At 47.6% G+C, this 23,628-nt stretch overlaps 1 protein-coding gene and 1 long non-coding RNA gene across 4 annotated transcripts in view; one reads left to right on the top strand and one right to left on the bottom strand.

Annotated features, from left to right (window-relative positions):
* LOC141273300 (prominin-1-A-like) overlaps positions 1 to 23,628 on the top strand; it is a 79,933-nt gene that overhangs the window by 9,728 nt on the left and 46,577 nt on the right. For all 3 annotated transcript variants that reach the window (XR_012322083.1, XM_073684936.1, XM_073684935.1), the window contains exon 2: positions 13,769 to 14,330. Coding sequence is in view for 2 of the 3 variants with exons in the window: in XM_073684936.1 (XP_073541037.1) it covers positions 14,201 to 14,330 (130 nt within the window). In the remaining variant the exon portion in view is untranslated. The remainder of the gene's footprint in view (positions 1 to 13,768; positions 14,331 to 23,628) is intronic.
* The window catches only part of LOC141273301 (uncharacterized), a 58,451-nt gene continuing 48,789 nt past the window's right edge, over positions 13,967 to 23,628 (bottom strand). The window contains exon 3 of the long non-coding RNA XR_012322084.1: positions 13,967 to 15,019. This is a non-coding gene — a long non-coding RNA (uncharacterized lncRNA). The remainder of the gene's footprint in view (positions 15,020 to 23,628) is intronic.

Here is a 23,628-nt window from a genome sequence, read left to right as displayed (position 1 = left end):
GATCTAGAAATGGAAATTTTTGGTTAAAATTTTGTCATCGTATGTAACTAAAGAGCGCATTTTCTGGGTTTGAATAGTAAAGCAGTGGTGTTCTGACATTAGTTGGGAAGAAATCTAAACTCTGGGTGGCCTCCTCCATCTTTCCCCATGTATGACATGACCCTGTAAAGGGCTACTTCTCACTTAAGACACCCAAACTAGAGATGAACGAATAGATTTCGCTCACGTTTTCTCCAAAATTCGGTTATAACAATTTTTTTTTTTGTAAACTTTTGTGCTTTGATTCACTTGAATCTAGAAAAATGGATGCAAACTGGTGCTATTTTACTGAATTCTTTTCTGCAGGGAAATTATTATTTTTTAAATTATGCCGCTGCAGCTCCATATTGCTATGACAGCTTTCTGTTCTTTTAGATCTGGGCTAAAATTATTTGGATCAAATCCACCAGATAAATTTGAACCAAAGTTTCGGGAGATTCACTCTTCAGTATCCCCGACTTGGAGTAAAGTTGCCACTACATGACCCAATAAATAAAAGTGGGATTCTAACCTTGAGATATATTGTGACAGGTAGAAGTAGTGCTGTTGCTTTAAAAGCATTCAACTATTAGAAGTAACACAAGCACAGGAGACGGGAAGTGTTCTGCTCCAGAAGCATCCAGCAGCTAGAGGGGTTAACACCGTCACAGGAGAAGGGGAATGTTTTAGCAGAGCCACAGGGGGATTGTGGGGGAAGTTGTTTACTGTCTGGCTGGAACCAAAGAGAAAGGTGGCTTATGATCTGTATCCCACAGAAGGCAAGGGAACAGAATTCAGGTCAGGAGGGAAGCTAATCAAAGGTCAGTTAGACTCCCTGAGCTAACAGTGTGGAGTATTATCGGCCAGGAAGATAAGGACTGGAAGGAAGCTAGTCATAGAGATCATCATCTTCCTCATCACACCCACCCCCCCTATCCATCTCCATGCAGGATAAAGAATGCTGTGTACTAGTGAGTCCTTGTGAAGGAAAAGTCTGTGGTTGTGTATGCTTGAAAACTGTGCTGTACTGTGCTACTGGATAATAGACTGTGTGATGCAAAGGAGACTGTACTGTTATTACTGGAGCCTGTTGCTCAAAGAGACATTTGCATTGCACTGGCCGTGCCTCATTAAATGTTACTGTTCTATCCTTTTATGAAGACTCTTGTCAGATGTGTCTGGTCAGCAACTGAATCTATCGTGTGCCTGAGAGAAGCTGAAGCCTATGGTCGCCCTGAGTAACGGTTCCTATAGGATTCCAAGAAATTCATGTAACCGGTCTCGCCCTTATCTGAACTTGGGCGGCATGCGTGTAACAATATTTTTTATTATAATATATTATATATATAAAATATTTTTTTTTTGCTATGGAGCCACACACCAATGTTATGGGCTGCAGATATACCTCTAACTAATATGTCTCTCTCCAGATTTCAATTAGAACAAATCTGTCATCAAATGAAGTATACTTTTATTTAAAAAAAAAAATTCACATGACTCCAGTTTACAAAATGTGCATTGAAGCATGAGACAGTGGTAACCTTTAGGGTTTGGGGTTTTTCCACCTTTTTTAGTATCCTTTTATATTTTCCGTTTAGACATTTTTATGCTGTAATATTGAGTAGGAAGGAGGCAGAGCTGTGAATTGTGATCAAAGGCAATGGAAACACTGAGTTTGGTTTAGGTGTTTTTTTTTTTTTGCTGGTAGTTGGGTAAAATTGAGATCATGAGCCACGCTTGGGGCTCGTGCACTTGACCGTATTTTTGGTGCGATTCGATAAAACTTTGGATTACACTTGGACCAATGTTGTTCTATGGGGCCGTGCCCATGTCTAATTTATTCTCGTTGGACAGAGCCAGTCCTGGGGGGGGGGGGATCACTGCATGCACAGGTTTGAGCTGATAATCAGATAGGAAAAATTGGACTGCACTCTGACACCGGACTGATTTTTTTTTCTATGGACTGACAGACTGGAGAAGATGATCTATTCCCCTGCCCCCCACTTCCTTCCTTCTCCTCACCCGAGAGAATCCGATCATGCGCTGATAAGAGTATGATCAGCATAATTGACCAGTTTCTCTAGGATGAGAGAATTTACGCTCGTGTGATCCCTGCCTTAATGTGCCCAATTTAATCATAATTTGGCCAACAGCTCACCTCGACCACCTTTTTTGTTTTTGGTCAAAAAGCAGAACGTGCGGGTGTGAGGAGGAAAGATCAGTGAAGAAGTATTAGGGCAGCGGCCCCCCGTGATCTGTGTGGCCCCTTTTGTGTTGTGAAATCTGGAACCGGATCCTCTGTAGATTTGGTAACTGGTAATACTACGAATAATGGCGATCACTCCTCCATTTACCGCCCAGCAGATGATTTCTAAGCAATTTATAATTAAGTGAAAGTGATCTGTAAAACCTAAGTCCCCATAAAAATGATCAAGGAAGTAAAACACAACCGAGCAGAAATGTCGCATTGTAATTGGATGTAACCATCCGGGCATGTATTATATTCTATGTCTGCCGCTGTTCCCATTGTCTCCCGTGTCAGGTGCTCAGGGCACTGATAGGGGGCTGAAGGTGTCGGGTATTTATAGATACCTTGGTTTATGTGACCAAAGACAACGCGTCCTTCAGACCAGGAAACTAAACACCTTGGGGTTTTCCTCTTTGTTTAATCTGATTTTGAATGTGAAGAATATTATGTAAATTCAGTAGAAAAGTTTTCCTCCTAGAATAAGAGCCCATATAGATGAGTCAACCTGGGCTAACAAACGCTGCTGAGCGGCTGCCGGAATCCTGTACATACAGAATGACTTCCTGCTGGACATGGGACAGCCCGCTCCTGATTGACAGCTCAGGCCTGTAGCATGGCACAGTGGTTGGCCCTAACAGTGTGCACTCTGATGCAGCAACAAAGGCTGCTTTACCGCTGCAGCATGGGAGAAGAGCAGGTGCGCGGGGGGGCTGGCTTGTCAGCAGGTGCGCGGGGGGGCTGGCTTGTCAGCAGGTGCGCGGGGGGGCTGGCTTGTCAGCAGGTGCGCGGGGGGGCTGGCTTGTCAGCAGGTGTGCAGATTGCTCCAGCAATCCGGCCAGCTTTAGAGCTGCACTGGCAAGCTGTATAGCAAAGAGTTTGTAAGGGCTGCACTCCTTGCATAGGAAACTAGTCACCACTCCTACACTGCAGAGCATTAACAAAGATCTGTACACAATACAATTAAGAAAAAATCGCTCTGTATTTGAGAACAAAGAGTATTTTTAATGAGCAGTAAACTGCAGAATTGCTAGTTTTACAAGCCATTTTACTCATTTAATAAGATGAGCAAACCCCTTTTAAGACCAGACAAAGCAGTTGATCACCCAGCTAGCAGTCACTGCGGTTTTTGAGCTGATTGTTACATAGGTGTAGAATATATATATATATATATCTATCTATAAATATAAAAAAAAAAAAAAAAAAATTAAAGAACAACACCTATTTCACCCACAATCCCAGGCATTAGGCCTTAGTTTAGTTTTGCTGGTCAGAGTAGAGTAGCACAATACTTGTAATGTATCCATCATCGCTGTTATGGCTTCTATAACATTGATGACTTAAAAAAAAAAAAAAAAAATTTTGATATTGGAATGTGAGACGCTCTCCCTGAGCTGCGGGGTTACTCGGAGCCTGGTCGGTGTAAGTTTCGTGGCCTTGACCCGTTCCGTGCCCAGGGCTGCCTCATTAAAAATTGAAAGCCCATTAAAAATTGGGCTTTCAAGTAAGAGTGGTATTTCGACTACGCCACCTGCGGTTTCCGGTGATGGACCCCAGCGCTGCTACAGTCCACTGAGGCCGGTGTTATGGGCTGCTAAGAAGGGACGGCTCCCTGCAGGTGGAGCGGGCCTCAGGGCAGTGTGAGAAGGAATGGTGGGCGCAGTGCCGCGCAGGAAATAACAGGCTGAAGCGGTGTATGAAGTCATCCAGGTCTTTACTCACTTTCAGATGAACTTTCAGCCGCAAAGCTTCTCTCTGCTACTCATGGCGTACTGCGGCCACCAGGAAGGGGGTCCAGCACTTTCCTGGTAGATCAGGAGCACCTGTCGAGACCCCGTTAGTGTGTTCCTCTCCTTTGTAAGTTCTCCCACTAAGTCTTCTCCTGATTGTGTGTGGTATGAACGTGGTGTAAGGCCGGGTCCCACTGGATAAACGCAGTGTAAGAGATACAGGTGGCGTAGGCCGCTCCGTCCGTATCCCCCTGGGATCCACTAAGCCTCCGGGCTTTTCTGACTGAGACGTGAAGTAACAAAGTCAGATATCGGGGGCCGGTCACCCCTCTTGCAGCAGGAATCCCTCTGACTAGGCCAGAATAAAGAATACAGGTGGCGACTCCGCTCCGTCCGTATCCCCCTGGGATCCTTTTGCCTGTGGAGCCTATTTCCTCCGCTCCCCTCCAAGGCCTTCTTAGGTCAGGACCCTGACCGGGCAGAGACAGTGGTTAACTCTGACCCGCTCCTCGTCTCAAGGCCAGAGTACGAGGACCGTGTATCTTCAGTTAGCTGCAGACCACAATCACAGATGAAGATCACAATCAAAGACCTTGAACTTAAGATGGCCGTAGATTAAATATGAATCAATAAGTGTTTCCTAAAAGTGTGTCCTCCACCCTCACCCACTACATGGTTCCCCCCATCTCCTCTATCCCAGCCCGGGGCAGCATCCTGGTGCATTTAGGCCCCCTACAGGACAGGAGTGGTGTAGTGTTGAGTGGTAAAGTGGGGTCCTGAGTGATGCTCCATCCTTACCTGGAATAGGAGATACCACACCTCAGGCTGAGGTGCAGTACCCCTGTGGCGACTGAACCCTCAGGGGCACCACAAATGCAACTTTAAAGCCCCCGTCTCACATAGCGAGATCGCTAGCGAGATCGCTGCAGTGTCACAGTTTTGGTGACGCAACAGCGACCTCACCAGCGATGTCGCTATGTGTGACACTTTGCAAGGATCAGGCCCCTGCTGTGAGGTCGCTGATCGCTGCAAAGTGTCCTGGACCATTTTTTGGTCATTGCCCTCCCGCTGGTCAGCACACATCGCTGTGTGTGACCAGCGGGAGCAGCGATCAGGCTGGTAACCATGGTAAACATTGGGTTACTAGGGGCACACGCGCACCTAGTAACCCGCTGTTTATCATGGTTACGAGCCTGCTAAAGTGAGCGGTAACCTCCCGCTCACTGTAGCAGAGTGGTAACCATGATAAACAGCGGGTTACTAGGTGCGCGTGTGCCCCTAGTAACCCGATGTTTATCATGGTTACCAGCCTGCTCCTGCTTCAGCAGGCTGGTAACCAGGAGCAGGACATCGTGGAAAGATTCTTTCCACGATGTCGCTGCTCCCCTGATCGTTGGTGAGCCTGCCTGTTTGACAGCTCACCAGCGACCACATAACGACGCAGCAACGATCCCTGACAGGTCGTATCGTTGTCGGGATCGTTGCAGCGTCGCGAAGTGTGACGGGGCCTTAAAGGGTTGTCCACTACTAAGCTAATAGCGTATCCTTAGGATAGGTGATCAATAATGGTCCGACACCCCCACTGAACTGTTTGCAGCTGTGGCCAGATGTACACAATGTACAGAGCCAGATCAGCACAGCTCAGATCACACTTGCGTCAATGGAGTTGAGCTGCAGAATCCAAGTGATTTCCATAATGATCAAAGAGAAAACCAATTTTTATAGTTTCAGGGAACTTTATATTTTCCAGTGAATAACTTCATGGTTTTTGCTTCCTCATCTGAAGGCAGCATAGTGTAGAGACAGAGACCGTGATTCCCCCAGCGATGTATCGCTTAATGGGCTCCTTGCTGTAGTTTTGATAAAACAGTGATTTTATCTGCTGAAGATCTATCAGTTCTCTGAATGCCGAGCTCTGTATAACCCTGCCCACATCACTGATTGACAGCTTTCTGCCTATGCACAGTGTATATAGAGCTGCCAATCAGTGCCGGGGGTGGCGTTATACCGAGCTCGTGAATATGCAGGACCACATGGCAGCAGGTTTACTAGTCTGCTAGTGATGATTATCTGCTGATAAAATCATTGTTTTTATCAAAACTGCTGAGCGGCACAATCAGACATATTGCTGCAATCACAAGGCAAAGGAGCACGGTACTGTTATTACTGTGCTAGATGAACAATTCTTTCATTATAGAATATCGACTACAACGCATTTTGAGTGGCAGGCCTTTTTGTCAAGTACAGAAGACGTATAAAGGACGCCAATCTCTGCCACTTAATACTAAGAATTTATAAAATCTTATAAAACAATTGAAAAAGCATTTAAACATTTTAAGTCCGCATGATGCATATGTTGAAGGGGCACATGCAGCCAGAAACGCCAGCCAGATCTCTCGCATATACAGACTACCCCCCCCCCCCCCCCAAATAAATAAAAATCAAGTCTTGGAGGAGGTACACAATGCCCATATGGAAAAAGTAATTTTCCAGACTGGAGAACCTTGGGAATGTACCTAGACTAGATACAATCGCAAACTTGTGTCCGCAGGGATGGTCTGCAAAATTAGGTAAATTTAATATAAAGAGGACTGGTTTATATAAAAAAAAAAGGATGGCACATGTTGGACTTGAATAGGGTCGATGGGTATAACAGTAAAAACTGAAAAATCGCATGTGTCGAAATGCCGTGTTTGATGGAATTAACTGACATTTCAGCAAAACTTGTTCACTATAGTATGTAATACTCGATGGGTGATGATATCGCAACATTTGCACCTGTTCACACCATACCGAAATGCCTTGATTCGTCCGGTCTTTAACAGGTCTTAGTCTGTTAAATGCAAAGGTTTACTACACGTCAACCACATTTTCATGGAAGCATCCCCCACTTTGAGAAGAGCACAACCTATAGGTTCCCGTCATATTACCCTAGTAATCTACATTGTTTATCTATCGCAGACTAAAACGCGTCATCAGAGTTTTGTTATTTCCTATGTGAGTTCACCTCCACTTTTTATATGTGGACTTCCAATGTTTTATATAGTGTTTTCTAAGATTCTATAAACTCTTAGTATTGTGTGGCCGTGGTTGGTGCCCTTTATCCAGGTCTTTTTGTTTTGTGCTTTAATATATTTGCTTCTTCTATTTGACAAGGAGGCCTGTGAGTCTCGAAACGCGTTGGACTTGACATTCTATAACTAAAAGACAGGCGGCGATACTTGCTCTAATTGGAGTTGTGCCCAATCCAGCCCAACTTTTCAAGGCCTTTTTCACCTATTTTCGTTCCCTGTATTCTGTACATATTATCCCTATGAGCGCCTTCGATGGTTTTCTGCTTTTATCGCTGGAATCACGTCCTCTGCCCCTACATTATGCTGCTCTCTGCTTAGGTGACAAATTTCCCTTTTAAGGATTTCCAGGTTTCGTGCTCTATTTAGTCGAAAACCCGACATCTTCCTTATGTTAATGTGTAGATAGCTGGATTGTTATTGTAGAACTCAGACCTCGCAGTACCTGATACCAACAGGTATCGGCATACAGACGTGTTCCTGGAAGCCGTCAGCTTGGCTTCTCTCCTTCGTCTGCTCAACGGCAAGTGCCAACTTTTTAACTAGCAGCCACGTTCTTAGACTTGGAATGTGAGAGTCGTCCTTGTACGTATCAGATTAGACAATCCTATCGCTAAATGTACAAGTAGCTAAAATGTAGTTTTAGAAAGTGCAGCAGAAAGTGTAACATGGCTGCAACATGTGAATAATAAGTGCGGAAAACTCTCTGCCCCCCCAAATTCTAATGTATGTCCAGATAAACTTGAATCTATACATAAGAATGTCTTGTAAAGCGTATACTCTTAAAGGGAACCTATCATGCCCCCAAACGTTGTTAATCTGCAAGTTAGCAGCGTTACAATACTGTCTGGCCGCCTTACTGAAAGTGCAGCTACCTGGAGAAAATTCTTTATTCTTCCCAGCAGCCGCTGGTTATCAGTCAGACGTGTGCCCGGCTCAGCTACAGTCACTGCTTGTTACAGTGATCAGCGTCTGTACCAGCACTTTCTGGGCTCACTCTGCGCTCTGTACTGCACCAAGACCTGTCAATCAAAGTGCCAAGGCATGCTTACCTCTCGCTCTGACTGTAGTTCTGGCCACACCTTTAAGACTGAATGCTTGCCGGTTAACGGCTTTTGGGGACATTAACAGTTCCCCTTTTAAAGAGTAACCAAACTTTTACAAACTTATATTTTTTTATTTTTACACGTTTTGGAGCCCCTTAAATTCCTTGTAGATCAGAGGGGTTCCAGGTCCTGAGACGCACACAGGTTGCTCAAACTACTGGTCAGTTGATCACATGTGTAAGGCGATGGACAAAGAGAAGATTGCCACAGTTAATGTATAATAATGGGATGTCTGCAAATCAATCCAGTCATCTATTGGCCAAAGATTGTAGGACAAGAAAAAGTGGAAAAGCTTGCAGGAACTGCATAACGAAGTGTTTGTTCTTGAGGGGAAGAGATTGGAGGAGACCCCAGGTCAGGTTGACAGCTGTGGCACATATAATAATAATAATAATAATAATAATAATAGTAGGCTCAGGAGGGCAGTGAAGTGGATTAGTTGGCGCCTGAACTGTAGCAGGACAGACACGTGGTGCCGCGAGGTTGGCTGCTGGGTTGCCGAACCGCAGAGACCAGAGCTAAGAGATCCAAGCCGAGGGAGCAGAGACACCACCAGGCAGTTGAAGAGGGATGTTCATGTTAGCTGTGACGTCCGGTGTAGATGTGTGACTCACGTGCGTCCTCTGTAAGCCCTTACCCTGGGAGATGGGGGAGTCGGGTCCTGTGATGTAGAGATGGGGTGCAGTCGTGGCCCGGACCCATGCCCAGGGTCGTCACACTAAAACAAAAAGAGATGTTATGGGCTTATCCGGGTTGAGTGGCTGATCTCGACTACGCCACCTGTGGCACCTGGTGAAGGCCACCAGCGCCGCTGTAGTCCGCTGAGGCATGGTATTATGGCGGCCGTCGTTGTTACTACTCCCCACAGGCGGAGCAAGGCCTCAGGGCAGAGGGACAGGATGGCGGGGGTAGTAGTCTAGGAGGTCTGGTGCGGTGTAATGCAGAATAAAGAGTCCGGAGGCCATAAGGGTTGACTTCCAGGGTTTTTACTCACATTGTAGAGTACAGCTGCAAGGCTTCTCCCTGCTCCTCGCAGAGTTCTGCGGTCACCAGAGACGAGGGTCCGACAACCTCCGAGTAAGTCCAGCGTTCAATCAGGACCCCGCACCAGAGTGTTCCTAGACTGCAGACCGGGTACTTTCCTGTGTGTGTGTGTGTGTGTGTGTGTGTGTGTGTTTGTGTGTAGATAGGCCGTATCTCCCTCTCAACTCCACTCAGAAAAAGGGTACAGGTGGCAGCTCCGCTCCTTCCGTTACCCGGTGGGATCCTCAGGGCCTACCGGGCTTTCCCGACCAGGATGTAGAGTAGCAAGGTAGGGGGCCGGTACCCCTCTTGCAGCCGGACTCCCTCTGAGTATATCAGGTGGCGAGGACAGGTGGCGTAGACCGCTCCGTCTGTATCCTCCCTGGGATCCATTTGCTGTGGAGCTACACTCCTGAGCTCCGGGCCTTCTTGGTCATGGTCCTTGACCGGGTTGAGACATTCATTATCTGCAACCTGCCCCTCGACCCAAGGCTAAGGTACGAGGGCCGTGTCTCCGTCCTCTGCAGGCCCACACAGGATCCACGCTCAGGGAGGGAGATTGACTCGCCCCCTGGGCCGTGGGGTACCCGGAACCGGGCCTTCTGGTGTACGGTGCTGATGGGGGTAGTAGTGGCAACCCGGTCCCGTGGCTCAGGGTGGTTAGACCAAATTGTGGCAGTCCATTTATCAGTGTTTTGAATGTCCGACTATGCCACCCGTGGATTGCGGTCAGGGATAACCGCCGCTGCAAGGCAGACCGCTGAGGTTGGTGTTGGTGTGCAGCACAGGGGTAGGATAACTCCCCACGGGAAGAGTGTAGCCTCAGGGCAGTGTAGGTGGATGCTGGGGGTGATGGTGCTGGCGCAGCAGAGATCACACAGTCCAATGATGCAGTCCAGAGTTTTTACTCAGTTGTTATCTAAGTCACTTCTGTCAGCAATGACTGCCCAAGCCGTGCTGCGTCCACCAGGTGAGGGGCTCGGTCAACCCCCAGGCAATTCAGGAGTATGGCACAGGACCCCCTTCTGTCCTTTCTCTGGCCTCTCGTGACCAAACTTCTGTCCGGCTACTGCGGACCGTGTCGGGTAAGCGTTGGCCTCCGCTTCCCGCTATCCTATATGGCGCCTTCCTAGCAGGTTTGGCGGGGGGTCGCACCAATAAATGATCACGACCTCCGGTTCTTGGCTGAGGGATGATTTACCTCCACCAACTTGGGAATCCGGTACCCTTCCACAGCCTGACCCTTCACCCGATATAACGCGGGTTTGCAACGGTTGCTGTCCATTCTGCTCTCTTAGGGTCCCTTCTGCCTTCTTGTTTCTGGAGCCCTTCCACTCCTTTGTCTCTTCTCCTTCCTTCCTTCTCCTTCTTCTCTTCTCCTCTCTGGCCTTCTCGCTAGGCCTGCCTCATGGATCTGAGCTCGGCCTGAGCCACGGCTCCCTGTCAGCTCTCTCTCCCTTCTGCTCTGGCTGACTGAACTGAACTCCCTGACTAAGATGGCTCCCACCTTTTATCTGCTTCTCTGTGTCTGAGCTCAGGTGACCTGCACCCAATGAGCTCCTTCCTATGCTCCAGAAACCGTCCCCTTTCTGCTCCTACATCACTGGGTTCTCTCCCCCCCTCCCCACTCCAGCCAGGGACATGGTCAGTTGTGCCCGCAGCTGGGAGCACCGTCGAGCTGTCCCCCGGAAATGGGGTGAGTGTGTGTGTGCGTGCAGCTAACTGAGCCCTGGTCCACACTCCATCCTTACCCGGGAGTGGAATATCACACCTCTGGGTGAGGTGCAATACCCCTGTAGCAACCGAACCCTCGGGGCGCTACAAGATCACAATACAAAGACCCAAAACCAAAATGTTTTTTTTATTAAATATTACATTTTATGTGTCACTAAAATGTGAGTCCTCCACCCTCGCCCACTAAATGGTTCCCCTATCTCTTGGTTCCCCAGTCTCCCGGTAACCAGGAGGGCAGCACCTAGTGCATTCTAGCCCCCTCTGGTGGAGAAGTGTGGTGTTGGATGTGAAGGAAGGGTCCTGACCATTGCACTGTTCTTACCTCAGAGGAGGGACACTACACTCCATTAGAGAAGTGCAGCATCCCTGTGGCGGTCGAACCCTCATGGGCGCCACATAGCTGTACGGTACACAGCGGACTGAGGCAGTGCTTCAGGAGACAAAGTCGACCAGCGTAACTGGTGTGCAAAGTGACTCATCGATAAGGGACTTGCGGCCCAACGGCATGGTATCATAGGCTCCATTAGGGCCTGTATTGCCTAGAGTGACAGAGAAACTATGGTTATAGACCTGATAGTGACGCACCGCAGGTTAAGGTATTAGGACCAAGACATCCCTCATGATAATATTTGTTTATTTCTAATGCAACAATATTGGGTAATTAGAATAGTTTGATATTCTGTGTAGCCGAATTGCTGTATTCTCTTGTACAATAAGTCACAGTCCTTGTCCCATTTGCTTCACTCCTTTTTATGTTGTGCCGTCGCTCACTTCCACATGGCTGTTGTATTGACAGGTGTCTGCTATGACAGCGGTTGGCAGGTTTCTTACATACTGTATGTCCTGCCGTTCACCTGACCACTCGGCAGCCTCAGCGCCACCGACCTCCCGATGTGGAAGTTAGTGGCCCTCACACAACCTTTTGATTCTACACTTATACAAAGCAGGGTTGGAAACCTTCCAGAAATTCCTGGTCAGTAACAATAGGGCGTTTTTTTTTCCCTTATCCGGGAAAAAAAATATTTTAAGGCGTCAATTTTTATAAAAATTGAAGAAACATGTACAGATTATTATGACTGTAATTATCACTTTGCAGGGAATGCAGGTGATGTCTCATATCAGAATTATGGGCTGTATACACGGATCACTGATCATAATGATTCATTGTGGTTTTCCAATGCATCCAGAAGAAATAGTCTGGTGGTTTTTTTTTTTTTTTTTTTTTTTGGGGGGGGGTTTAAGTCCAGTTGATGACCCTGATACAGAGTTTGATTACTTGATATAAATTTAAGTTAATTTCTATATTTCTGATCCGCACTTGTTCTGGCCGAATAATATCCTCGGGATCCAAAGGGCACGTGAACATAGGACTTATTCTCTGTGGAATTTCTGCTGAGTAATTTGCAGTTGTAAGAACTTGCACCACAATTTTGTGGATTTTTGTAGCGGGATTATTGTGGATTTTAATGTTTACATTTCAAAGGTTTTAATCCATAGTGATATTCCGCAGCTAAAAATTGATATATTGCAGATTTCCTCTGCAGTGTAGGGGTTGAGATTTCGAAAGAATCCTAACAGAAGATCTGTGATACATTTTATTTTTTTAAATCTAATATATATGCTTATTTTATGAACCTTTTTTTTATTGATGGATAAATAGATATCTCTATATTTTAAAAAGAAAAAAAAAAAAATTGAAATCTTGCTATTTTCACACTGGCCATACTTCCTGGACTTTCAGGAGATCCACATACATTAGCAGAAAAAGACGGACTCAGACCCTATTATCTTTTGTAACCAGGCATCTAATAAGCATGTGCAAACATCACTGTACAGTAGGGAGAGGAGGTGAGGTGTGATATCTAGGGCTCGTCTTATTCATAACTAGTGTTGAGCGAATTTGTTCGGCATTTCAAATTCGTGTTTAGGGTTCCGACTTGTTTGCGCCAAAAAAAATCGACTCCGCCCACGAACATCCCTGATTTGCCATGCTGTCACGTGTCCTAACATCTGCATGGCAAATCAGGGGTGTTCGTGGGCGAAGCCTGATTTTGGTGCGAACAAGCTGGAACCCCGAACACGAAATTGAAATGCTGAACAAATTCGCTCAACACTATTCATAACGAGCTGTGGCGTACCTTACTCCAAAAGTCTTACTCCTGTCCCTGTCTGGAGTAAGATTTGTTGTGAGGTGCCACTTTTTAGAGCATTACTTTTTAATTAATCAGGTACCGCTGACTCCAGCCCGCCCCCGCAAGCTCACACCGGTCTTGATGAATTGGAGGGGGCTTGGAGTCTAAATTGGTCCGAGTGGCAAATGTGAAAATTATGGTGGGTGTGTGTGTGTGTGTGTGTGTGTGTGTGTTCTTTTTATTTTTTTTTTCTTATACAGATTGTAATATGGGAAAAAAATAAAATGTGTTTATTACAAACCTGATTGGATCATTTTCTGCTGATACATGTTCTATAAAAAAAACAAAACAACTAGTCTTCAAAATACAAATGGGATGTTGCTGCCTCTAATATCCCAGCAGACCCTGCATGGAGGCCTCTGGCTGTGAGTGTGGAATGCGGGGGGCGGAGGTGGGGGGTGATGCTTTAAGAATTTAACAGATAAAATAAGGTTAATCTCCGTTTTGCAGATAATAGAGGGGTGAGAGTCTCCTATTCCTGATCCTTTAGCACTGACCAGGAAAAACAAGCAGAAGAGACTTATTATTATTATTATTATTATTAAATTTATATACTGTAGATAGATATTAAAATATATTATATAATAAAATAATATATTATATATTTTTTTTCACTCCTCAACTTATATTTTTCTTTTTTTTCTTGCAGGAAATCCTAGTATTTTGTGGATGGAGACCCCATCTGCCTGAAGAACTGAAAAATTTCTTGCAAGTTTTGAAGGAATTTTGCAACTAAAATAATTCCACATCATTCATCTTGAAAGTTTTAGATTTTTTTTTCTTTTTTATGGATTCATAACTGGAAATTGACTTTTTTTTTCCCGCACGTGATACAATATGTTCCGGGAAACCTGAAGGACTTGGTTTTTGTTTTTTCTAGAATTTACAGTGGTGAGACTCTGACCTCAGAGAAAAGCCATCTCTAAACACAAAAACTGGTTTGGTGACTCTCAGAAGTCGCTGTAAAACACGTGCCCTGAAGGATCTTGACCATTTAGGATCCTTGCCCTTTTAAGAAGGATTTTTTTTTTTTTTTTTTTAGTAACTTTCAGCTACCTCAGCATAACCCAAAAATAGAAAAATGGAGTACGGGAACCTGACAAACCCATCGTACAGTCCTGACGCTGCACCCGAAGAAGGGGCAATGAAAGTCTTCAGCAGCATGGTCCATTCATATCTGGATCTGGTTCAGCGGAACGCCTTCCCGCCTGGTGAGTACATTATTATATATTGGGATGGGAAAACACAGGGCCGGCTCCAGGTTTTCGTGGGCCCTGGGCGAAAGGGTCTCAGTGGCGCCTTTAACACAAAACACGATTCATGATGCAAAGATAAGAAATATATATATATAGTACAATGCAAAGATTTCACTTCTTACATTACATGAGTGATATCTATTGTAAATTATACAATAGCTCAGAAACCGGCGAATCCTCGCAGCGCACAATGCAGACCGGACAGTATAGTCCTCCATATAGTATTATGGGCCCCGTATAGTCCTCCATATAGTATTATGGGCCCCATATATTGCTCCATACAGAGTCCTGGGCCCCATATATTGCTCCATACAGAGTCCTGGGCCCCATATATTGCTCCATACAGAGTCCTGGGCCCCATATATTGCTCCATACAGAGTCCTGGGCCCCATATATTGCTCCATATAATGTCCCATGCCTCCATACATAAAAAAAATAAATAAATAAATAAAATACTCTCCTCTCCATGCTGCGGCTAATCAGCTCCTGACTACTCAGCGTCACCGTCTTCCCACTCTCAAGCGCTGTCCAGATGCTGGGCCCGGACTCCCCTGCTCACGGGCCCCATGGTGTCCCAGACGGCGAGTGGGCCTCCCTGCCTGCTCAGGCCACTTGCCCGGATGTGCCGGGTGCTGATGCCGGTCCTGGGAAAACACACATAGTTATATAGATTAAAAAAAAAACTAGTTCCATCAAGTTCAACCTTTTGACAAAATGTATAATTGGTGGAGAGAAGTCATTTTCTTTTTTTTTTTTTTTTTTCTTTTTTTTTTTTGTGACCCTCCCCAGGATTCGAACAGACAACCTCTATAACTGCAGGCAGGAGCTAAAGCTACACAATAAAATTCCTAAAATTTTAAGCTGTCTTCTGGTTCAGCGTTTTTAGAAAAACATGGCTGCCTTCTTCCTAAAACAGCGCCACCCCTGTCTACTGGTTAAATGTGGTACTACAGCTCTGCTCCATTCACTTCAGTGGAGCTGAACCTCAATCAAACACTGTATGCTGACAGAGGATGTATTTTATTTATTTTCTAATTGTGGACAATCCCTTTAATCATGATAGTTGCTATTTTTAAGATGTCTGGATCATAGATAATTTTCTAAACTGGATACGAATGTAGCAAAACCTCAGTATTAAGGCGGCTTCGATTTTGAATTTTTAGGTCCTGATTCATAAATTTTTTTTTTTTTTTTTTTTCCTTCCAATAAAGCTTGAGAAAAAATAACACTCTAATGGGAAGTTGAAGTACGTTTGCGCAAAAAATTTTGCAACTTTTTTAAAAGTTGTAATTAATGAAACGTCTGAAAACCTTTTTAAAACCCTTAAACCTCGCTGACAATGGAAATCATTTAGCAAAAAAAAAAGAACATATAAAGTAGACTTTAAAAAAAACAAAAACTAGACTAAAAAAGGCGCAAATGTAATAATGAATCTGGCCATAAATGTTTTCAGGAATGGTTCCACTCACTGATATCAAGCAAAGATCTTGAAATCCAAAAACAACTGAAAGACAGAGATCCCGATTTACAAATGGGTTTCACCAGAATTCTGGCGCAAAACCTTATGAACGTCACAAGACCCCTAGTGTATATTCCCCAAAATCCCTTTAAGTGTTGCTCCTACACTTATAAATGGATATTATCGGATAATGCATGTATAAAGAAGCCCTTTTGCAATTTACTGCTTATTAAAACTTTTGGTCGTTCTTGAGATATTAACAATTTTCTTCTGTTTACAGCTCATTGCCTTGGAGACCGACCACCTCTACTACACCGCCAAAGATGTGCAGGGCTTACAAGCTCTTTTCTATGGAGCATGTAAACACTGTTTTTAAGCTGGCCAGGACCACAGGTGTCGATTTTTACTGCAGTGCTTGCAAGCTAGGCATCTGGGGTGGTCTGTCTCCTAGCTGGAAACAAGTGTTTACATCTCAAGAACCGCTTAATAAGCCATAAACTGAAAAAAATTCTTGTATCCATTTGTAAAGATGGGAATAACCTTTTTAACGCTTTTTTTTTTCTGGATTCTCAAATACCAGATTAAAGGAATTCTGGATCCTGCATAAATAACCATTTCTTGTTTAATGGTATTGTCAGATTTCTTGCTTTAGCCATGGAGCTAAACCAGCCCTGCAGGGTATCTATCCTCTTCTGCCCCAGTGACTGATGTCCTCCTTCTGGCTTCAGTTTATAGAGGTAGCCTTAATTTTTTTTTGAGCTTTTCAGTACAAGATTCCTCTAGGGTAGAAATGGACACCGGTTTATGACCCCTGTAATTGCTTTTGGGTGCACACCCTGACAGTAATCCCATGCTGCGTTCATATGTCCCAAGCTGCGGGGGCGTTCAGCGGCTTTAGTGAATTTGGTTAGCACTTTGGCATCGCTGCAGAACTCTACACACTTGTGTCTTATTTCCATTGCACATTTTCATATTTTCTTGGTGTTCTTGTTCGTGCATGCAAACATCCCGAGCCGGGCATAGAAGGGCAATTCGTCAAAATCCTGTAGGCACAGCTAAATTTATTTTATATTTTTTTATACTAAAGTGACTCTAACCCCCATCTGTCCTTTTTGCCGAGTGGTTTAATGTCATTTTATTGTTTTCTGATCTCCGCATTTCAGTCTGAGACACTCCCTAAAACTCTGCCAGTGTGTAGCCCCAACTAGGTAGTTCTCTATGATTTTGGGGGGCTCCCAAGAAGTCGCGCACTCCCCTTTGCTCTCTTTAAAACAATTTTTAAATTGATGCCTATGGAAAAAATGTAAGGAGGGTGTTTTAAAAAAAAATAAAAAATAAAAATTACATTTTCAGACCTTTTTGACTGGTTTCATTACTACTCCAGAGACAAGCAAATATCTACAAGTTACCTATTAAACCTAAGATACTTAGTTAACACTATTTGGACCCAAAAAGTGTAAAAGCCATCCCACTGTGATAAGGTGGACCCCATCAGGACAGTACCTAACTCTTGTAGTTCGCCTCACTATGTGTCAGCAGACGTCATAAGAGTCGCCCCTGGGCCTGCTGTGTCGTGCGGCATCGCGCGCACGGGGGCTTACCCGGAGCCGGATCAGAGGGGGGTAGTAGTCTCGTGGCAGTGACCCGGTCCGTGCCCAGGGAGTCAAACTGAGCGGCAGTATTTAGCAGTAGATGTTAGAATGTTCGACTACGCCACCCGTGGATTGCGGTCACGGAACCGCCGCTGCACGGCAGTCCGCTGAGGCCGGTGTTGTTTGTGCAGCTGAGAATGAGATGACTCCCCACGGGAGGAGTATGGCCTCAGGGCAGATCTGTTAGAGATGATGATGGGAGTGATGGTGCGGGTGTGACGGCAGGAACACAGAGGCGGGAAGTGCAGTTTCAAAAGCTTTACTCACAGTTCTTTATCAGATCCTTGTGCACAGTAGGACCACCCGAGCCGTGCTGCGTCCACCAGGTCAGGGACTCGGCCAACTCCCGGGCGATTCCAGAGCGTGGTCCAGAGCTCCCCTCTCTTCCTTCCTACTGGCCGTCCTCACCAGGGACCCACCTATGTCCGGCTTCCTCGGGCCTTATGGGGCAAAACCTCTCTCCGGCTTTCCTGACCCTATGTGGCGTGCCTTCCTGGTGGATGTGGCGAGGGGTCGTGCCAAAGCTTGACCACGACCTCCGGTTCCTGGCTAAGGATGATTGACCTCCACCAGTTTGGGATCCGGTACCCTTCTCTGCCAACCCTTCACCCGTTTTAGTTCACTCGTGGGATCTCAGGGTTCCTTCTGCTTGCATCTCTGGGCCTTTCCTAGTGTTCCTCTTCTTCCTTCCCTCTCTATGCTTCAGGCCTGGCTCTGGAGCTGGGCCCAGACGGAGCCACAGCTCCCCCTCAGCCCTCTCTGGCTGAGCTCCTTTCTCCACTCCTCCAGGCTGAACAGACCCTGTCTAAAGATGGTGCCCACCTTATATACTCCCTCTGACACCCGAGCCCAGGTGACTAGCACCCAATGGGCTCCTACCTATGCCCAGAGTCCCTCCCCTATCTGCTCCTACACTACTGGGATGTTCCTCCCCCCCCCCCCCCCCCCCCACTCCAGCCAGGGACAGACGCTGTCGTACCTGCACATCTATCTGGTGGGAGTACCGTTGTTCTGTCCCCCGGAAATGGGGTGAGTGTAGTGCATGCAGCTATCTGAACTCTGTCCCACACTCCATCCTTACCCGGGAGTGGAATACCACACCTCTGGTTTGAGGTGCAATACTCCTGTAGCAGCCGAGTCCTCGGGGTGCTACATTCCCCCCTGGTAAACCACAGCACGTCCTCGGGCTGGAAAAGAGCATAACATTATAAAACATACAAAAATTTTTAAAGTACACACTAACATATAAAACATTATAAAAAAAAAACATTATCAGAAAATATAACGTTACAGGTAACTTCTTATATTATCATTTTAGCAGTATAAACTTTCAATATAAAACTCTTTTATATAAAACGTTCTTGTTTTCCGGCCACGGTGCAAGTTGTGACCGGGTAAAGTGCAACAGTCACTAATAGAAAAAAAAAAAACAGTTCCTTATAAAACCAGTAGGGGGCGCCTGAAGAAGCGCAACTATTTACAGGGTATGGCCGCTCTCAGTCCTCGGCCAGTGGGAAATAAGGAAATGGCTGCTCACAGTCCTCAGCCTGGTAAGGGATAGGGGCACACAGGAAACAGTTCCTTTAAACCGTTCCACACTAGTCCCAACGGGGACCACACTTCACTTAGCATATCGAATACCCATACGGGTAACTTATTTACAGTACTTTGCTTATGCTACTCCCCTTTAGTAGCGATTTCCTCCTACTCCTTCCTGACGGTAGTCTTCAGACCCGTCCGGGTCCTCTTGATCTTCCTCATCCCGTATCTCCTTCTCCGTCAACCGGTGCACGTGAAGGGCGTATGGTCCTTTGGCACACTGGTGCCGGGTGAAGGTGACCTCATCACCTGAGTAAAGGTCACGTCCTCGGTGTCCCTCCGGCAGGTGAGACTCGACATCCCTGCGGGTGACAAAGACGTCGCCGGGGGTTCGGTGATCCCGGATAAAGCCCCAGCCATTCTCCAGTTGAAACTTTATTACAGTCCCAGTGGCGCGGGGACCGTGGGCCGTACGGGGGTTTCGTCGGGCCCGGCGTTTCTGCTCCGCGCTTTGGACCTGCAGCCGTTCCTCGCGGATCCGCCTCTCTCGCCGTTCCCTCCCAAAGACCTCCAGTTGTTGACGGCAACACTCCTCACGCTGGGCTGCGGCCGCCCGGGTCTCTTTGGTGAACCCCATGAGGTCTTCACCGGTGGGGTCCCATGCAAATTGGGCCTCCTCCAGCGGGAGCGGAACAATTTTGGCGGGTGCCGGAGCCGGGATCAGAGGCTCACACAGAGGCCATTCCTTCCGGAGTCGGGGGTTGACGTACTCCGGTGGCCAAACGAAAGGCAGCCCGTCCGGGCTAGTATGCTGTGCGAACAGATCTTCACCCAGGGGTGGCACGGTGGAGGTAGAGGGCGCTGTAGGGGCAGCGGCGCCCGGCCTTGCGACCAGGCCGGTGGCGCAGTGGAGGTAGAGGGCGCTGTGGAGACTGCGGCACCCGGGGGTACTCGGCCCTGCGACCAGGCCGGGGGCACTTCCTCTTTTGCCGCGCTCAGGGTCAAGGGGCGTGGCATAACAGAGGGCGTGACCGCGGCTCCTGCCGCTCGAGGCCTAGTCGGGAGCAGCGGCGGTGCAGCAACGGGCGCGGTGAGTGGAACTTCGGGCTCTGCGACAGGGAGCTGGGGCAGGCTTGCGGCTACTGGGCACGAGGTGATGACGTCCCCATTACCTGCTTCCATCTCTGTGGCTCCCTCTGCGGCGTCGTCTCCTGCCTCCGTTCCTCCTGCACCATCCTCAGGGGCAGACATGCTCCACGTTGCGGGTGGCGTCTTCTGCTGGCGGGTTCCAGCCTGCTGGACCATCTCTCTCCTCCACTCGGCCAGCGCTTCCTGCTGTACCCGGGCCATCTTCCGGGCCAAGGTCTCCAGCGCGGTTTGTGCACGCTCCCGATCTCTGGGGAGCTGTGCCAGGATCTCCACCAGGCCTTCTGGGGTGGCAGCCTGCAACAGGTTCCGGACCACAGGGTCAGTGCTGCTCGACTCTTCCTCCATCTCCGGGTGCGATCTGTCCAGACTCCTCCAGGCCGCACCCATCTTCTCTGTTTTGTTCTCTATCCGCCCCCCTTGAGGGTGGTCCCGGGGCAACTTGGTGACAGTCAGTTCCAGGGGCAGCCCCCTCACGCTGATGGACATCTCTATCATTGCAGTCTCTGCTGGTGGGGGCGGTTTCCGCTTTTGGCGCCATTCCTGGACCTGGCCCACGATGGGAGGTGGCCTCTTGCCACCCTCTGGCACGCCCATAATGGAGTCCGCTCTGCCAGGGCGGGAAATCGTCTCAGATGGCGGGAATCGTCTCCTTATGGCGGGAAACTCCGTGGATGGCGGGAAAAGGCTGCAGATGGCGGGCAAACGGCGGGAAACGACCCGAGATGGCGTCCGATGGCGGGAACCCTCTGGAATTGGCGGGAGACTCCTTTTTACGGTAAATGTGAACTTTTCTTCAGGCACGCAGTACCCGGTGGTTGCGGGCACGTAATCCTGCCGACTACGCCAAAGTTGACGCGCCCCTGGGCCTGCTGTGTCGTGCGGCATCGCGCGCACGGGGGCTTACCCAGAGCCGGATCAGATGGGGGTAGTAGTCTCGTGGCAGTGACCCGGTCCGTGCCCAGGGAGTCAAACTGAGCGGCAGTATTTAGCAGTAGATGTTAGAATGTTCGACTACGCCACCCGTGGATTGCGGTCACGGAACCGCCGCTGCACTGCAGTCCGCTGAGGCCGGTGTTGTTTGTGCAGCTGAGAATGAGATGACTCCCCACGGGAGGAGTATGGCCTCAGGGCAGATCTGTTAGAGATGATGATGGGAGTGATGGTGCGGGTGTCCCAGTGCTGAGGGTGCAGGTGTGACGGCAGGAACACAGAGGCGGGAAGTGCAGTTTCAAAAGCTTTACTCACAGTTCTTTATCAGATCCTTGTGCACAGTAGGACCACCCGAGCCGTGCTGCGTCCACCAGGTCAGGGACTCGGCCAACTCCCGGGCGATTCCAGAGCGTGGTCCAGAGCTCCCCTCTCTTCCTTCCTACTGGCCGTCCTCACCAGGGACCCACCTATGTCCGGCTTCCTCGGGCCTTATGGGGCAAAACCTCTCTCCGGCTTTCCTGACCCTATGTGGTGTGCCTTCCTGGTGGATGTGGCGAGGGGTCGTGCCAAAGCTTGACCACGACCTCCGGTTCCTGGCTAAGGATGATTGACCTCCACCAGTTTGGGATCCGGTACCCTTCTCTGCCAACCCTTCACCCGTTTTAGTTCACTCGTGGGATCTCAGGGTTCCTTCTGCTTGCATCTCTGGGCCTTTCCTAGTGTTCCTCTTCTTCCTTCCCTCTCTATGCTTCAGGCCTGGCTCTGGAGCTGGGCCCAGACGGAGCCACAGCTCCCCCTCAGCCCTCTCTGGCTGAGCTCCTTTCTCCACTCCTCCAGGCTGAACAGACCCTGTCTAAAGATGGTGCCCACCTTATATACTCCCTCTGACACCCGAGCCCAGGTGACTAGCACCCAATGGGCTCCTACCTATGCCCAGAGTCCCTCCCCTATCTGCTCCTACACTACTGGGATGTCCCCCCCCCCCCCCCCCCACTCCAGCCAGGGACAGACGCTGTCGTACCTGCACATCTATCTGGTGGGAGTACCGTTGTTCTGTCCCCCGGAAATGGGGTGAGTGTAGTGCATGCAGCTATCTGAACTCTGTCCCACACTCCATCCTTACCCGGGAGTGGAATACCACACCTCTGGTTTGAGGTGCAATACTCCTGTAGCAGCCGAGTCCTCGGGGTGCTACAAGAGTTCTGACTGTGCAGCCACCTGCCCGTGGAAAGCTATATATCTACAAGTTATCTACTGATCCAATCCCTCAAACTCTGACATTGTAGTCAAATTTCCCTAGAATACAACCACAGTGCTGTTTAGAGTGACCCTGTAATGATGTCAGAGTTGGGCTCTGAGCAAATCAGAAGTCTATGTAGCCCCTGCCTCCTCCTCCACACTGGACCAGCTTCAGCTGCATCCCCCTCCTCCCTCATTTTATATTTTCCCTTTTACTCTAGACAGATCTTGTTGTTACTGAGGAGGTTTAAGAACTTTTACAGAGACCCAGAAGATGAGAAAAAGGGAAGAAGGGGCTTCTGGAAGTAAACGGAGAAGCTGCTATCTCTGAAAACCTATTACAAAGTTTGATATATTCACTTGTGGCCTTGTTTTTCGGCAGTTCAATTTTCCTCCCAATTTTCCCTGAGAACAGGGGAGTAAAGAACCCCCATTAGATCAAAGTGGGCTGAACCCGCTGATATTGACTTCATCAGCCGTCAGTCTAAGTTGTATGGGGTCTCAGGACTTTCTCCTGGTGTCTGGCAGCGACTTTCTTCGCTCTCTTCTTTGAAAATGCATGAATCAGGCAGTAGCATAATCCAGCCGAGAGTTATTGAATATATATGGGGACATAAGCTGATACTGATACCTCTCAGCATTTCGTCAGGGAAAAATTAAACGATTGGGCATGAAAATTAAACATGTCCAATCCTCTTTGATATTCTGTTGGTAGAGAGTTGGAGGCCCCATACACAGATGGTCAGCTAGTCCAGCAGAAATCAGCAGGTTCAGTTTCACGTTACCCTTATGTGTATGGGGTTCTTAGACTGTTTGTATAATGAGAAGTGTGAGAAATGACTGTTTCAGATAACACACAGGCTGATTTCTGCTATTGAATGGCTGACGTATTCCCTCGGTTATAAATGAGCCTTAAAAGCAAATACTGCAACAAAGCTGCTATACACAGGTGTTATACGCCACATGGAAATGCACAAAAGCAATGCAAACAGCCACTGACTGATACAACCAGCAGCGCACACTGAAATAACATTTATGGGTTCTGTTCTTATGGGAAAAAAAATGATATCGGGCCGCCATCATAAATTTTTCACTTGGAGGTCATAAGATTAAGTTTGGGCAAGGTGGGTGTAAGACATATATTTAATTTGTGTATGTAAGTGTGGCTGTGTCTTTTGGCCATGCTGTTCCTCCTGATCCATCTCTTCTTCTCTCTGTCCTCCTCCTTCATCTTCATTATTCTTCTTTGATAGCCTCCTGTTCATCAACCTTTTCTACCTTCTAT

The sequence above is a fragment of the Phyllobates terribilis genome, unplaced genomic scaffold (genome assembly GCF_046119375.1).
Source record: "Phyllobates terribilis strain yellow unplaced genomic scaffold, ASM4611937v1 Scaffold_5__5_contigs__length_657084704, whole genome shotgun sequence".
NCBI lineage: Eukaryota > Metazoa > Chordata > Amphibia > Anura > Dendrobatidae > Phyllobates > Phyllobates terribilis.
This window is presented reverse-complemented; position numbering and strand designations above follow the sequence as displayed.